This window comes from Meriones unguiculatus, chromosome 5 (genome assembly GCF_030254825.1).
Source record: "Meriones unguiculatus strain TT.TT164.6M chromosome 5, Bangor_MerUng_6.1, whole genome shotgun sequence".
Taxonomy (NCBI): Eukaryota; Metazoa; Chordata; class Mammalia; order Rodentia; family Muridae; genus Meriones; species Meriones unguiculatus.
In genome coordinates, this window is record NC_083353.1 from 83,847,384 (window position 1) to 83,865,113 (window position 17,730).

A 17,730-nucleotide genomic window follows, 5' to 3' on the forward strand; every position below is an offset into this window, starting at 1 on the left:
CTAACCTTTGAGCACTGGGACTAACGGTACATGCCACCATGCCCCTGGCCGAGTAAATTAGATTGTTAACGTGACTTTCACCTAGTTCTTACTCACTTTTTTTTTTTTAAAGATGGGTTTCTCTGCATTTTCCAGTCTGGATGATGAACCTTTGGGCTCAAATTATCTTCCTCTTTCAGGTTCTTGAGTAGATGGGGTTCCTGGGATGAGTCCCATATCTGACATTTACTTTATAATATGCTGTGAGAGGACTGAAAATATGTGTGGAGCTGGACATGATGTCGCGCACACCTGTAATTATAGATTCTGGAGACTGAGGCATAAGAATCATGAATTTGATGCCAGCCTAAGATCTACCTAGTAAGGCTTTGTAAAAATTGCATGCAGTGATTACTGTGGCCCTTGATTAGAACAGCATATGAGTAGGCTCAAATGCTGAGGAAGAGAGTTGTTGGCTGAGAGAACCCCAGTCCTCTTCTCCTGGGTCAGGACCAGACTGGCATCTGGAGCTCCTGTCACACTCAGGGACCTCAGCAAGAATAGACTGTAAATGAGGCCTGTCCAAGGGAAGTGGGATTCAAGCCTCAGTTCTGAAGTGAAGGTACCAGCATGGAGTTACATGTCTGAAAAGTTCATTTCACTGAGGTATACATTGAGATGGGAGGACCAGGCAGAGAGGCCTGGAAGTAGGCACTGCTGGTTGCTGAGGAGAGACACAGGACCTTGGAAACTGTGCCGTTGGTCTGCTTCTTGCCCTACGCTATCCTGCAAAACTTATCAGGGGTTCACCTCCTCCCAGAGGCCTCCCAGCCACGGCAGTCATTCCTGGCTAAGTCCTGATGCCTGTGTACTCTGCAGAGGCGTCTTTCACCCACCAGTCTATGTGCCTCAGCATCCAAGAGAGACACAGCCTTTTGTAGCTACCCCTTTCGGTACATACCATATCCTTTCTTCCATGACACTTAAGGGTGCTAGCTGGACACTCTGAAAATACACAGACCTCCTCAGTTAAAGCTCAGAACAGAGTCATATGTTCTTGGTGTGTCGTTCTTGTAGATGAAGCAATGTCTGTTCAACCATAGCATCCTAAGGGGCTACAGCTCTCTCCCGTGTCCTAACTCCCCAGTGGATTCTCCTCTGGAGACCATGAAAGCTTCTCATCGGCAGTGCTGGCCACTTGGTTAGGGTGCTGATGAATACCAGCTCCATGAGGACCCTGGGACCTGGCCATCAAATTCATCTTTTTTTCTCATGGTGGCAGGATACACAGAGATCATTCAATAAGTAGTTTTTCTGGTGAATGAATGAAAAGATCTTGGCACGTTGTTCAAGGCACATAGGATTTTGTTCAGCTGGTTCTTGTTAGCTGGACTGTGGAGGAAGCTTTGTTCCCCTAGTCACAGAATGACCTGCTAATATTAGGTCAAGGACTTTCTGTTTTTCAGATAGGGTCTCATGTAGTGCAGGCTGGCCTTGAACTTTTGATTCTCTAACCTCTACCTCTTCAGGGCTGGGATTATAGGCTTGTGGGAGGCTAGGAATCAAATTTAGGGCTTCCTGCACACTGTGCAAGCGTTCTATTAATGAAGCTACATCCCACCCTGTTAAAGGAGTTTGAGGATGTGGGAGACAGGATGAAAGTCTGAGACAAGTCACAGAGCTGGGGACTCTCCTCCATCCTTCCCTCATCAGGCTATGTAAAAAGATTTTGAGTAGAAGTTAATTGTGTTTTTTTGCCTCTCTCTCTTTTTCTCCGTTTTTGACCTTTAGACTCACCAAAACCACCAGTTGCTCCCAAGCCAAAGGTTACCACCAGCCCTTCCTCACCAGCAGCCAAGTTTCCCCCCTCACCCAGGCCCGACAGTTTCCCCAGTCCCAACTCCATGTCCAGGGGCCCCAAACCCCCCATCGCTCCCAAGCCCAGGCTGACTGGCTCCAGTGAGTACGGCGCTGGGGTGCACCTGAACAACAGCCTCAGCAAATGCAGCAATGGGAGGCTGCTCTGCAAGGACCGGGGCCTATATGATGGGCACCACTCCACCCTGAACTGCTCTGAGCTGGAGACTGATGAAGAGTACATCGTGGTCCCCAGGGTCCCGCAGAGAGAAGATGCTCCCGTAGATGGGGCTACTGCGGAGCAGGGGTTTGAAGAAGACGTCCAGGAGCATGGTACAGAGCAGATGGGAACTGAGGGGAACCTGGCAGCTCCAGATGAAGAGGCACCCAGCAGAGACAGTGAGGAAGGCATGGGGCACACTCTGGAAGGCGAAGAAGACTGTGATCATGATCCAGAGACAGATGGGACCCCAACAGCTCCAGATCAAGGGGCACCAAACAGAGACAGTGAAAGAGGTGAAGGGGATTGCAGCCAGGGCCCAGACATGGAGGAGCAGCCCATGAGTGAAGAAGAGGATAAGGAGGAAGAGGAGGAAGATAAGGAGGTGGAGGAAGAGGAGGAGGAGGACGAAGAGGAGGTGAAAGAGCAGGTGTACAACCTTGATGACAGGGCATGCTGGGATGGAGAGGATCCCTTCCACAGAGAGATCGTTCTCACACCTGTGAGCGTTGAGTCCTCTGACATTCCCTGTTGCGAGACAGGGCCCCCTGAGACTCCTGGGGAAGTAGAAGAGGGTAGTGAAGATGGCTGCAACAATACAGAACCTGGGGTGCCCAATCCGGATACTGGTCAGAGCACAGAGGATGCCAGCATGGGGTTCCCTGAGAATGAGGAGGTGTCCCTAGATGTCCAGGAGCAAGAGGCAGCAACTGACAGCCCTGAGGCCTTTGAGGAGGACTGTGAAGATGCTGCAGAAGGTGGGGACCAGGTAGAGCAGGAGGAGCCACCCAATTGTGACGAGGAAGCCGAGGAAACCGAGGAAGCGGAGGAAGCCTGTAACAGGGAAACAGCCACCATGGAGGTGGGAGGGGACCCTGGAGAGGATGGAGACCCTGTGCAGGAGGACCCTGCCGAGGAGAACTGTCAGATCATTCCCTTCGAGAGCGACAGCGTGGAGGAGGATTTCGCACCCACGCTCACAGAAAGTCCCTATGAGCTCTTCCCAACCGAGAGCACCTCCTTCTGCAATAACAGCTATTCCCTTGACCAGACAGCCAAGGGGCAGGAGCCAGGGTGTGAGATCTGCCCAGAGCAGGTTCCCAGCACTGGCCCTTCACCTAGCCAGCATGATTTCCTGCAGGATGGAGCCGGAGAGGGGCCCCTTGTTCCTGATGTGGTAGTCGTGCCAGAGGATGAGGACGCCACAGATGATGCACTCAGCAGCCCCTACGTGATGGGAGTTGGCTTGCTGAGTCTCGGAGAGGGAGCACAGTCAGATGCCCAGGCTGCATCAGGCCCTCTGAGTGGGTACAGTACATGGGAGGAAGGGGACTCTGAGGGGGGCCTGGTCCCAGTGGACAGGAAGAATATGGCCGCAAGGGCCCGCCCCCACTCTGGGAAGGTGGTTGGTCATGTTCCAGAAACTGTTCTAGAGGAAACAGGACCAGAAGCCTGTTCATCAGCCAGGGGCATCAGAGATGCCAGCGAGGAGGTGAGAAAGATGGGTATGTTGCCAGAGGGGAAGCCCCCTGAGTCTGGCCGGGCCTTGCCGGCCAAGCCCAGAGCATTCACTCTGTACCCGAGGTCCTTCTCTATAGAAGGCCGGGAGAGTCCGCTGTCCATGTTCCGGGAGCCAGAGGGAGCCGGGCTGGACATCCACCGTTTGAGGAGGAAAGAAGACAACCTGTCTCTGCCAGGCGCCATTGGCTCCTCTGGTAGCTTCTCACAGCGCAGCCACCTACCGTCCAGTGGTACCTCCACGCCATCCTCCGTGGTTGACATCCCACCCCCTTTCGACCTGGCCTGCATCACGAAGAAACCCATCACCAAGAGCTCGCCCTCACTCCTGATAGATGGAGACACCCTGGAAAAGGCCTCCAAGAAGAAGAAATCCTCCTTCAAGCGCTTCCTGGAGCTGACGTTCAGGAAGAAGACAGAGAGCAAAGCGCACGTGGACATGAGCCTGTCGTCTTCCAGGTCCTCCTCCGAGTCCAGCTACCATGGTCCAGCCAGGGTCCTGGAGCTGGACCGCAGGAGCCTCAGCAACTCACCCCAGCTCAAGTGTCGCACTGGAAAGCTCCGGGCCTCCGACTCACCGGCCGCTCTCATCTTCTACAGGGATGGCAAGAGGAAAGGTGTCCCCTTCAGCAGGACGGTGTCCAGGGTAGAGTCCTTTGAAGACCGCTCGAGGCCGCCCTTTCTTCCTCTGCCGCTCACCAAGCCAAGGTCCATTTCATTCCCCAACGCCGACACTTCGGACTATGAGAACATCCCAGCCATGAACTCGGATTACGAGAACATCCAGATCCCACCCCGCAGGCCGGCGCGGGCCGGCACCTTCACAAAGCTGTTTGAAGAACAGAGTAGAGCCCTGTCCACCGCGAATGAAAACGATGGCTATGTGGACATGAGCAGCTTCAATGCCTTTGAGAGCAAGCAGCAGGGTTCAGAGCAGGAAGCTGAGAGGTATGTGAGCCACGGGTCCTTTCTCAGAGCGTGGGCCTAACTGTCTGAGGCAGCCAAGGGGGGTGGGGGGTGGAATGCTTCATGGACTCTGTTTCTTTCTAGCTGTGTGACTTGGGGTGAGTAGCTCTACCTCCCTGAACCACTGTCTCTTGACCTTCAAAGTGGGGCTCATGCTTCTCACACTAGAATGTTTGCAAAGATCAGAGTAGATTTTCTGTGTGAGCTTATGATATAAAAATGCTGATTATTAAGGGGACAGTTCTATCGTCTAAGGGAGATGGCTTTCACACACACACACACACACACACACACACACACACACATGCACACGCACAAAGCAACTCATGGAGAAGGTTCTGGAATCTTGCCAAATGAAATATCTTTCTCCATTAGGAAAATACCCCAATTGATTGATACCTTCTTACTGTGTACACAGAGAGCTAGAAAAGACAATTTATTTAAACTATCCAAAGAGCTCATAGTGCCTCGAGCAGAATCCTGAATAGAAGTCTTGACGAGGTGCATCTAAGCTGATTCTTAAAAACTGGATCACTTTGAAGGCGGGAGCGGAACACTGGGGATATTGAACCATAGTGGAGTTCTGCGCCTCCCTTCCCTCTGGCTGTGAGGCCCTCACTTAGCTTACCTGGACCTTATGCAGCATGGCGGCAGCTTAGACAGGACCCGCCACCTTGCTTGCTTGCACCACGCTGGGGACTGTGATCTGAGTCGTCAGCAGTGCCCCGTGGTTATGGTTTAATAGGGGAGCCCCAGGGTTCTTTCTTGTGTGGGGGCCTCAGTCATGCTGCCTGCTGGTAGCTGATGAAACGAACGCCCGGGGAGCTGCCTCTGGCCTGGGGAAGACTGGTGAGGTGTGCCAGCTTCATTCTCTGGAGTATTCCGTGTGGTTCTCACTTGGGTTCTCCCTGCACCCACACTATATCAGTTCTTCCTGTGACACCAGGGTTTATTTACCAGAATGAAAGTAGACGCCGGCGCTGGAGAGGGACTGAGTTTAAGGTGGAGCACGAAAAGGGTAGATCACATGGCCCCAGCTAGTTCCAGCCAATTTCTACTTCTTAGCACAAGACCAAGTTTGAAACACAAAATCTTCAGGCCTAATAGGCAGGTGTCCAGGTAGCTGGTTCTTGACTTCCCCTAGGCGCTGAGAACTCACTATTTCCCAGCATTCCCTCGCCAGGGCCTTGGACTGCTGAATAATAGGAAGTTGGTTTTGCTGTTTTCCAAAGACAGGGTTTCTCTGTGTAGCCCTGGCTGTGTTGGAACTCACTGTGTAGATTAGACTGACCTCAAGCTCAGAGATCTGCCTGCCTCTGTCTCCTGAGTGCTGGGATTAGAGGTGTGCACCACCACTTCCTTGGAAGTTTTTTGTGTGTAACCGAGGCAGCACCCCCCATGTCCCATCCCTGCCCTGTTGACATCCCCTCTTCACTCAAGGCAGATAAGTTGGCTGGTTTCATCTTTGGGGTGATGGCTTTTCAAAGATTAAAGTACACTTCTGTAGAGTCACGTTTTTATCGTTGAAGGAAGTTTCAGACATCACTGAGTTCCGCTATGGAAGTGAAAGCTGAGGATCTGAGAAGGAAAGGGATTTGCCTAAGGCCTCACAAGTTTGGGAGGAATCCGTGCCGGGACCTAGACTTCCTGACGCCTGTCGTAAGAATTTGCAGTGAGTTATGCTTAGGAGTGCCGAGCTGGGTTATACAGGCTGTACGCAGGTAGGTCCTTCCCCTTTTATATGGGGAATTACATGTGAGCACACGCGTACGCGCGCATACCCACGCACGCCTACATGCACCATGGGGTTATGCAGTACACAGACGCTTGGCCATTTGCAAAGGCCATTGCCTTCTTCTGTACTTTCCCTTCCCCCAGACATAAAAGGAGAGGTCCACAACACAGAATGAACTATCCAAGAAAATGCTAATGGTCCAGGGTCTTGATCAGCATGTGCCAAGTACTGCTGCTGTGTGCTTTCCCTGTTAGCTTGCATCTGGGGCTGTTCCACCAGGGACCGGACTGGGTGACTCTCAAGGTCAGTCAGTCAGAGAGCTTGTCTCTCTTCACTTCCTGTTGGTAGACAGATGAAAACAGAGGAGAAAATCCGAGCTCTAGGCACGGCAGGCCTGGGCAGGTGAGAGGCTGGGGATGGTGTGGGGCTTCACCTGAATGGGCGTTTTGAGTGAGGCAGAGGGCAAATCGAACAAAGAGGGAGCTGGGTGCCTGGGGTTGGAGAACAGAGGAAACAGGTGGAAGCAAGGCAGGTTCTCCTGCCCCACGCCTTGTTTAGAGTGAGGGTAAGAAGCCAAGATCACTGTCGAGACAGTGAAAGGAGACAGGACACATCCTCTGGAGACAACTTCCTGACCAAGGTCCCAGAATGAGCTGTGTGCTTAGGAAATGGCCGAGGGCCCCGTTTGCCTCTGGCCAGGGGATGGGAGGGAACTTCTTCTTCAAGTCAGCTCATCTTCACCTCAGAAAGGGATGAAGGGAAGTTGGTGAGGGGAGGTGGAGTAAACGTGCCCAAGACTGTAAGTAGAACAGTACTAGTAAAAATTAGATAAATTATGTTAGGATCAGTCTAACCTGAGGTTGTTACTTTGCAGGCTGTGAACCCAAGGCCTAGTTTCTGAATCAGGTGGAGAGAGGCTCACCCTGGCCACCCAGGCTTGACTTACTGTGGTCAGAGGACGCAGAGCACTTGGAAGGTGCTAAGGCCTGCCACCTAGAACTAAGGCTGCTTTCTGTCATCTAGAACCAGCGCTACTTCCCACGAGAGTTTTTCTCCAAGAAACAGGGCTGAGCTGGCTGCTTAGAACATGGCTTTTGACCTGAATCTGGCATAGCCTGGGCCAGGGGTGGTGGGGAAGTCCCCTTTTTGCAGTTGCTTCCCTCTGGCCTTTCAAGCACAGAGACAGTGTTTTGAGCAGGGAAGTAATAGGAACCCCTCCTCCCTTTCATTTCACAAAGTATGTTTGTAATGGACTTTGTCATCTCTTAATTTGAAGTGCATCCCCGACAGACTTTTCTCTGAATGAACTCTGTTTCTGGCAGGATGCTGTGTGGCCTCACCAGTCAGGTGTCTCTGTTGGTGACTTGTACCTTTCCCATAGGACCTGTGGTTCGCCGGCTAGGAGCTGAGCTGGATTTCTATGGTGACATGGTACTTTCAAGCCTGGGGGCGGGGTGGGGGAGGGAAGAACTGTCTTTTGTTAGGTGACTGGTCTGAGCACTGCAGTCCCATGCCAATAGAAGGTCCAGCATGCAGTGATGGTGGATGTCAGGTGTGTGGGACAGCTCTTGGACAAGCTGTATGACTCTGAGCATCCCTGTGGGCACAGGAAGGCCATAGTGTGCTTCCTGCCAGATGTTGGCAAAGACACAGGGCAGGTATATTAGTTTAGGGCTGTTACTGTGTGGCTCCCTCACAAGGCGATGAAGACAAAAACTCGCTATGGTGAGGGAGGGGTAGAAGTGGGGCTCCGTCTCCAGGACATCTGTGCAGCCCCCTCATTCTTCAGCAGCAGCAGTCACCTCTGGTGTCCCATAGATGGTCCCTGCCTTGGTCTTTTTCTTCTCTTGTGAGTCTTTGACAGTGTTTCCAATCCCAAATAAATAAGGGTTTGGGGTTATTTCCCATTAAAGACATGGGGAAAAATCCTAAGAGCTCAAGTCTTTAACATGAAAGTTATGAGCTGAACAACCCTGGCGGGTTGGGGTTGGGGGGGTGAGTCTGCAGGCAGGCTGGCCAAGAAGTCTAGCACAGAATTCCGTAAGGCCCCTCCAGCCCCACCCCCAGCATTCTTGCACTGTAGCATCAGCAGACTGCTTCCATCTCTTATAGCCACAGCCAGGCTTGCAGCCACTGCTGTTCCCTGTGTCCCTGTAAACAAAGGTGATTTGTAGCCTGAGTGAGAGTAGGAGGGAGTGGCCGCTTGGCCTCCTGCTGACAGCCCCACCGTGCTGAGAGCCCTGTGGCGGGCCTTCAAGTCTCCTAGCACAGTCTACCTCAGCAGCCTTACACAATCATTATGTTTTTGACAAATGAACTCACGCGGTGCTTTCATTAAATTCCGTCGGAGGGACCTGGAACTGTCATAAAGATCATCAGAATCTCAAGACCAGCACGTGCGAGCACGCGGCCGTGCGGCTTGTTGAAATTGACTGATGAGAAGATTCGGTTTTTAATTTTCTGACTTAAAATAAGACCATCTGCAGCTGTTTCTTTTAGCAATAATTTTTAATTAAATGCAATAAAATTTACAGGGAACGACCCTAATAAGAAAATTGTGTCAGGAACATGCTTATTGGAACATTACTAGTGTGGTATTAATCCCCTCCCCCAAGCCATTCTTCTTTTTTTTTTCCCCAACTATAATGTAGATGAAACCCTGATTGTTAATCACAACGTGATTTTCACTTCATAAAGTTGGGGCTTCCCTGTGGGAAGAGCGGGAATTGTCTGTCTAATAGCAGACAATTTCGTGGTAGGAGTCCTTTGGTCGACCGTGTAGAATGGTCTCAGGGACCAGCTGAGCCCCTGAGGAGATCAGAGGCTATGATCCAGCCTGCATTTGTGTGGCTCTCACTTGTCCCTGCCTGCTCCGTGGGATGAGCCTGTCCTGCGCCAGACCCGCCCAGAGGGAGAAGTCCATAGTACCTCGTGTGGGTGTGGTTGTTCAGTGTGTTGCTACTGCCAGTACTGTCTGAGCTTCCGCGCTGTGGTGGGGAGATGGACAAGGGCCTCACCCGGGAGAGCTGCTGATGTCCCTGGGAGACTCAGCCCAGAAACGTTGGTCAGCAAGACCAGCATAGCTCTGGAAAGAGAAAAGAGATGTGTCCTGGATAGAGAGCAGCTGCTGCCAGGGACATTCCCAGCCAGGCAGTCAGGGAAGGCTTCTCTGAGGAGGTGATGCTTGAGAGGCCATGTCAACGTGGGGCAGTGGTCAGCTGCCCTCAAGGGAGGGGCATCCCAGGTGGAGGGAACAGCGGGGATGGAGGGCGTTGATCCTAAGACTTAGGAGGCAGGAGGCTGGCTGGGCGGGGATGTAAGAAGTAACGGGGAACGTGAGGTTGGGACTGATGGAGGCCTTGGACTTTACCTGAGATATTTCTGTGAGTACATGAGGCTCTGCTGTCCTTTAGATTTGGGGTGACCCTTATGCATTCCAGGCTTGGAGCTATTGGGAAGTGGTATAGACCACATGTGCTCAGGTACATGGTGTAATCCGTCTGTGTGTGTGTGCACATTTGTGTGTGCCACAGCATACATAGGGAGATCAAAGTATAATCTTGGGTGTCCATCCTCATCTTTCACCTTGACTCAGAGAGGGTCCTTCCTCATTCACTTTTGCTGCATAGACTAGGCTGGCCAGTGAGCCTCTAGGGATTTCCGTCTCTGCTGCCTTCTCCCCTCAGGAGCACTGGGATTGTGCTAGCTTGCTGTATCCAGCTTTTATATGGGTTCTAAAGATCCAAATTTGGATTGTCAAGCTTGGGTGGTGGGCCCTTTAACCACCGAACCATCTGCCCATCCCCAGTGATGGGAATTTAAGCGGTGAGGCCAATGGGAGGTTTCCTAGCACACAGGACCTTCCTTTCGCTCCTCTTTTGCTCTCTGACCACAGGTGAGCAGCTCTGCCCCACCTTGCACAAGGGCCGTGATTTCTGTCTCAACACAGCAAAGGGGCCTGTGAAGCATGGGTTGGCTCTTTCAGAGCTGAGCCAGAGTGTCCTTTGACTTTGTAAGTTAGTGCTCTCAAGTTATAGTAATGGAAGGTCGACTCACAGACTCCAAAGCTGTCCGCATCATGCCGACACTCAGGACTATTTTACCTGGGACGTATGTTCAGTCAGGTTTGCAGGTAATTTGACAGTGTCTGCCATCCTGTGGGTTTCTGCCCTCTGGATTGAAGTCTGGGGTCTGTCTTCAGCGAGGTTGTTCTGGGCAGGTGGTTTCAGGTGCTTCTCCTTCCTCTGCCCACTCTACAGCGAGTAGTTCTGAGTTGCTCTGAGTGCCTTTTTAGATGGTAGTGTTGGCACAGCCACTCTGTCAGAGGAAGGGAAGATGGAGAAAAAAACTGGGAGGAGTCTTAAAAAGGAATGTTGCTGAATTGGTACTTTCTATAGGAAGCAGTTTGCTCTGTGAGCAGTGGGGAGCTGTGCAAGGTTTAGAAGAAGAGAGAGTGAGCATACTCATTGTCGATGGAGGAAAAAAGACTCCATAGGGAGATGTCAAAATGACTAGGGATTGAGGCATGGCGGTAGGGCCCTCCGCTTCGGTCTGTGTGGTTTGTTGGTGCTCCATCATAGCTGCAGTCACAGCTGAGAGAAGAGTGACCTTCAGCTCTGCCGAGTCTAACCTCCTCAGGGTGGCTGATGGCACTTGATTGCCACCAATGACCCAACTGTGGTGGGCAGAACGACATGAGGAGAGAATGACCTAACATAGGCTCTGACCCATTTCATGGGACCTGAGCCCCACTTGCCCAACCTGTTCCAGCTTCATCTCTGGGCTGACAGGTAGTTGTAGATGAGACATGTCAAGTACTTTCCTGGGCTTCCAACAGCAGCTCTGCCAGCCCGTGCTTTATAGGGGTACTTGCGGTACTGGGGCCTTGCAGAGCTCACGATATACCCCAGCACTGTAGATGGCTCTGTATTAACTGGATGAGTCGTGGATACCACCCTGAGGTGCTGTTTTGACTCTGTATTGACAGATGAGAAGATGAGGCAGGAAATGGTTGAACAAAGCAGCCAAGGCACTTAGTTGATCAACAGCAGGGCCAGGATAGTCCCCTGAAGTTTCCAGCACCATACTTCTAGTTATACAGCAAGGACCCTACCCAACTCTGTGGGTATCACCTCATTCAACTTGCTGAATGTCCTGTTGGGGAGAGAAGAGGAAGAAACCGAGGTTAAGAATAGTGGCAGGGTTTGTAAGGCAGTAGACAGGACCAAATGGGGCATGTCTGTTGGTCTGTTTTCCCCTTCTTTCTGGTTTACCTACTGGAACTGGCCTCCGCTCGCATGGGTGAAGGTAGGATGCCACAGTGGAGTGTGAGTCTTTAGAACGTCATCACTGCTCAGAGTAAGGCAACTTGTAATGTCTGCACTCACTTGTGCCTACCTAAGGCCAAAGCCGTGGCTCCGTGGTAAGTGCTTACCTAGCATGTGCAAGGCCATGGGTTGGAGTCCTACCATCACCATCCCCCTAAATCCAAATATAGAGAGGGTAACACTGACCATCACAGGGGTAAAGGCACAGGCTATGTGCAAGATGACACTACCTCAGAGTGGCTGGTCATGCTTGGGGAAAGCCCTTGGGTAGCCTATTACCCATGTCTGGAGACAGAATGCGCTCTGTGTGGCTTCTTGAGAATATTCAGGAGCCATGGTCTTTGCAGGCTGCAGGTGGCCCTGGGGCCCAAGTGCCATGTCAGCTGCTGCAGGAAGTGGCAAGGCTCTCTGGCCTCAGAGGTACAGCCTGGGCCTCTGACCCTGTTCATGTGGACCAGCATCTTTTGTTTTCTGTGATGATGTGGCTGAGATTGTTTTCTGTGATGATGTGGCTGATCTCCATGTAAACAGACCGGCTCTCCACATACACAGGGTTGGTTCAGAGCCCTGGCTAGAGCCCAGGGGGAATTTCTCCAGGTCCAGACATGACCCAAGAACTTGAAATTTCAGACTTGCTTCCATGATCAATTAAGAAAATGAGTTACAGAAACTGAAATTCTGCCCTGCAGTGGAGTCTACTCAACGACCTGGGTTTTACAGTGGTGTATTAGATGCGTCCAGCCAGGCAGACTTGGGAAGTGACAAGCTCCCCCGTCATGGTCAGAGATCAAGCACAAGAGAATCTGCAGGTCAGGAAGTCAGAGCTGTCACCACCATCAACAGCAGGGTGGATGGAACGGGGAAGCGATACCTGCCCTGCAGCCTAGGAGAGGCCAGGAGGCCACAGGAGGCCACAGGAGGTCCCTCAAGGCCCCTCTCATTCACATTGCCCTCTTGACAGACTCACTGAAATCAAGCATGGGAAGCAGGCTTGGAGGGGACTAGTGCTCTGTCCCTGCAGAATACACAAGTCCCTGTGGAGTTGCCTGCAAACTGCAGCAGTGGGTAGGGATTGATTCCACACTTCATCTCTTGGGGCTCAAGCTCTCTGTCCCAACAGGCTTCTGTTCCACATAAAATATTTGCCTGGAATGTTTCTCTAGCACAGAGGCCATTGCAGTTTAGTTTAGTTTATAAGTTCTTCCTTCCTTCCTTCCTTCCTTCCTTCCTTCCTTCCTTCCTTCCTTCCTTCCTTCCTTCTTTCCTTCCTTCCTTCCTTTCTTCCTTCCTTCCTTCCCTCCTGTACTAGGGATTGAATCCAGGGTCTCAACATGCTAGGCAAGTGCTCTACTGCTGACCTACAATCCCAGTCCTCTTTTCTTTTCTTCTCACTTAAGTTGTATTATTATTTACTTGTTAGCGTGTACCTGTGTGCTTGTGTGTGTGTGTGTGTGTTTAGGTGTGCATGTGGAGGTCAGGAGACAATTTCCAGGACTCAGTTCTCTTCTTCTTGCATGAGTTTTGGGGTTGAACTCAGGTGGTGAGAATTTTACAGCAAGTGCTTTTACTCTATGAGCCCCAAAGCCCCTCTCCCGCCTGTTTTTTTTTTCTTTCAGTTTTTGAGGTGAGATCCAAGTTGCACAGACGAGCCTTAGACTCTGTAGCCCAGAGAGGCCTTGAACCTTCAACCCTCCTGCCTCAGCCCCTTAGTAGCTGGGAGGACAGGCGTGCACCACCAGTCTGCTAGCTCACACTCTACAGCAACCCTGCAGAGAGCTCTCATATTATGGGGTCGCCCAAGTGGTCTCTAGAGCCATGCACCTAGCTGAGTTCAGACCCCCTTTGCTCTGTGCATCCTTGGGTCAATTACTTAACACCTTTGTGCCTTGGTCCCTTCATCCATGAAGAACAGGGAAAGTGGCCATTATCATAGCAGTCACTTTGAGCTTTGAACGCTTGCTTGGCATCTTGAGAATGTGCTATGCATTTTAGCTGCTGTTGTTGCTTTGGTGTCTGTTGATGACACTCTTGGCAGACTGTTGTGACTCATCCTCTGAGTCCAAGTAGTGCAGGTGGAAAGCCCCATCTCATCTCAGAAGAGCAGGGTGGTCATCTCTTAATAAGAGCTATAAGCAAGGAGCACATCTTCATACTCTATTCACCAGAAATTCATTCCGTGGTCTATAGACCTGGCCTGCCGCCTGTGTCTCTGCCTTGCATTCTGTTTGGGAGAATTCGTAAGTGTGGTAGGTATGTAAGTCAGTGCCAGGAGTATAACACTCCCCTCGCCACCTGCTACAAGGATGAACACGAGGGCCAGTAGTGAGATGGCTCAGTGGGTGAAGCTGCTTCCTGCCAATCTAACCTGAGTTAGATCCCCAGGACCCATGTGCTGGAAGGAGAGAAATGACTCCCCAATTTGTCCTCTGGCCTCCATCTACACATGCACTGTGATATGTGCCAACCAATAATAAATAAATAAACTACAAAAATGAATGAAAATGAAGTCATATGTAGGGGAAAGGCTGTGCCATCTGCCACTGTTTTATTACCTATCCTGAATCAGTGAGCCTCCCGATGGTGCTGTAAGCCTTGTGTCCCAAGCCCATTTCACAGGGGAAAAAAGCAAGGCTCTCCCGTAGTGGAAGAGACATATGGGCAGACTGAATACCCACAGCGCTGTGTCATCCCCCTTTGGCCTTGGGTTGCATAAGCAGAGGGCAGCCCAGGGACTTCCTTTCATGACTCCAAAATCTGGGCTAGAAAACCCAGAATGCTCAGTAAGTTGGAACCTTAATAAAACAGCATATCTTGAGGCACTTTACAGTTTGCAAGTCATTTCCATTCTATTCAGTTGGCTGGTTCTTTAGGTACTTGCTCAGGATTCCTGTGAGGAGCCAGCAGGGGCAGTCAGAGGATATTAGGGCCAGGAGTCTTGTTTGCTGTGGTAGGCTCCAGGTGAGCAGCTCTCTCAGAATACTCCACCTGACATGTGGTGATAGAAGCAACCAGTCTCTGTGGGGAAGGCAGGGTGTGTGCCAACGGCTTGGGGCAGGGCCTGGCACATGGTTGGCTCTCTGTGAATTAACTGCTATTGGTATGATTGTGCCTGTGAAGGGGGACCTGAAGAAGGAAGGGTTCCTTCAGACTCCACGGGGAACAGCAGGAAGGACCGGAAGTTCCTAGAGTATGGGACCGGGTCACACTGCTTACAGGTGGCAGCATTAGACGGAGGGCTCAGGGCTGCAAAGCCTCTGTGTCCTGTCTTGAGACCAGTATCAGAGTGAGAACAGGCTCCCAGCTCTGACCTAGGGTGGAGTGTGGCAGGCCTTAGCCACACCTCAGGCTGTTCTTGGTCATCATGAAGGAAAGAAGGATGATGTCAGTGTTGGGAGTCTCTGACCGTGCTCCCTTTGGGAAGCCCCTCGCAGATGCTCCATCTGGTTTCCAAGGAGGTCTCTATTCAAAGGCAAACTTCCTTGCTGGCCAGAGGCCAAAGGTCAAGGCCAGTTCAGAGCTGCAGAGTGAGTCAGTAGATTGCTGGGATCAAGGGTTCAGCCAGCTGCTGCTTGATTTCTGGGATGAAAAGCCTTGTCTGCCTGAAGGCCCCAGGCTTTGTTAAGGGACAGGGCTGCTCTGGGACCTTTGCACACAGGAGGACTCTGAGACGCAGGGAGGGAAGAGAGCTGGGCTGCTCTGTGTATGCAGAGGGGAGGCAGGCGAGCAGGCTGAAGGATGGAGTCTGGCATCCGAAAGGGGGATCCGGTCACTCTACCGGGGGCACTGAGTCCTTTCTTCTCCTAGCCTCACCTAGGTGCTCATCCTGCCCACCCGTGTGTTCACAGAGTCTCTTCCCACCACTGACAACTCATTCTTGTGTCCTTGGCGCTCTTTGAGGAGGGTTGGGGGCTCAGCTGTTAAAAGATCTTCAAATCAACTGGTGTCTTCTGAGAGGCCTGTGTCATCTCAGAAGGACACACCCGAAAGCTGTCAGGCTTCCACCCTACAGGCCCCCTGACAAACATCAGTCCTCCCTGGTGGCTTCAATCTGCGGGAAGGGACAGTCGTAAGTGCCCTGTGGCATTCACTCAGCCAAAATCAGCCATGTTGCATGTCCTGAGAAGTGTGGGCAGTCCAAAGGCTGCTCCCAAGTTCCTCCGTAAATACCAGTTTAGGGGCCTGGTGATGAAGCAGAAGGCAGAGAAGGCTAGTGGAGGCTGGGTGGCAGGAAGAGCACCCAGGCTGGTGAGCAGTGCCCATGAGCCAGGTCCCGAGGAGCAAGGTGCATGTGAGGAAACAGGCTTAGAGCAGGACTCTCTCGTGGCTGAGAGCAGAAGCTAAGGTTTCAACTAATCTGTCTGACTCCAGGCAGTGATTTCACTGCAGGCTCTACCCTGAATAAGCAGGAAGCAGAGATACTGAGGGCTCTTTATGCCTCCTGCCAGAACAGATCTGACTCTTCTTGCCCTGCATCTTGGGCAGGGGAAGTGGTCAGGCATGAAGTCTTCCTAGAGGCATTCCCAGGCTTCCCGCTGGCATGTGAGCCAGGCTCAGGACACTTGAGGATCTGCAGTGATAAAGGGTAAGAGGGTTTTACAAATGTAAGGAGCTACTTGCACAAAGGCCTCTGGGGACCAAAGAGAAATGCCAATGGCAGATTGCTCCATGCAGGGAGGGACTGAGGGAGACAGAGAGCCCCAGCCCACAGTCTGTCTAAGGGAGGAGGGGCTGGGGGTACCCAGCATGTCACCTGCCAGGCCTACACTCTAGCCTTCACCATGCCCTGCCCTTGCTGCGTGGAAGGATTGAATTGTCTCCGGCCTTTTTCAGCCTCCATTGAAACCACCTGTGATTAACTATGAGCCTTTCACCCCCAGCAGTTGCAGAAAGTGGAGGGGAGAGCCAGACAATGTCCTCTGAGCTTGGGGCCTGGCCGGCCTCCCAGTTATCCCAGGCGAGGGGACTGCTCACCCCAAGGCTGACTGCCAACCTGCATTTATCCCACAATGCCTTGGTGACAGGCATGTATTAACCTTCTTTGAGTGGACCAATTAGAGCTAATGGCTCGGGGGCAGAGTGGTAGTGAAGGGGCCCCGGCCTCAGGACCAGCCTTTCCCTGCATTCGGCAGCCTCTCTAAGTCTTAGCCTTGGTCCTGCCTGCCTCTGTCCATCCCTTTCTCTTGCCCTGAAGCTCAGATGCTTTTCATGTAAGTCCAGCTCCTGCTGCGGAAACGGAGGCAGTGATTGTTTTTAGGCATCTGAAGCGACCAATTATCATTCATAAGATGTTTAGCTTTAGGCTGAGAGCCTCGGGTCACCCTGTGAGAGGCAGCATTGGCTCTGTTTTACTCCAAGGCACTGCAGCTCTCTGCTGCTTGCCCATGTCCTGTGTTTTCTTTTCCTATATACAAAATGGAACATTTGCCCAAGTGAACCTAAGGACTATGCTGAGGTTCAGATGGCGTATTTGTTTCTAGGCGCTACAGCTTACTATACCTTTAATGCAGTGGTTCTTAATCTTCCAAATACTGCGACCCTTTAATACAGTTCCTTATGTTGTAGTAACCCCCAACCATAAAATTATTTTCATTGCTACTTAATAACTGTAATTTTGTTACTGTTATGAATCACAATCCAAATCTCTGTGTTTTCTGATGGTCTCAGGCGATACCCTTGAAAGGGTCTTCTGACCCCCAGGTTGGGAACCACTGTTTTAATGGTTTAAAACCACATTCATTTCCCTCTCTCACTTCTGTGGCTGAGAAGCCCCGTGACTTAGCTGGGTTCACTGTATAGGGTATCACTGAACCCGTGTCAAGGTCTCATTGAGCAGGCGCTGTCTTCTGGCATGAGTGCTGGGATTACAGACGTGAGCTCCCAAGTCAGACGAGTTCTCAGTTTTAAAGACCTATATGGTTGGTCTGACATATCCACCTCTGTGGCCGCAGAGGAGCCTATCCACCTTACCTTTAAGGTAGGTAGGTAGATAGATAGATAGATAGATAGATGATAGATAGATCTTTCCCCTTCTTTCTTTTCTATTTTTTAAAAAAGATTTTTTTATTTGTTTTATAATATGAATGCTCTCTCTTGATGCACACCAGATGAGGGGGTCAGATCCCATTGTA

General features: G+C 51.4%; 1 protein-coding gene across 5 annotated transcripts in view; it reads left to right on the forward strand.

Moving 5' to 3' along the window:
• Fgd5 (FYVE, RhoGEF and PH domain containing 5) overlaps positions 1–17,730 on the forward strand; it is a 100,327-nt gene that overhangs the window by 5,771 nt on the left and 76,826 nt on the right. For all 5 annotated transcript variants that reach the window (XM_060383760.1, XM_060383761.1, XM_060383759.1 and 2 more), the window contains exon 2: positions 1,771–4,522. In XM_060383760.1, the coding sequence (XP_060239743.1) occupies positions 1,771–4,522 (2,752 nt within the window). The remainder of the gene's footprint in view (positions 1–1,770; positions 4,523–17,730) is intronic.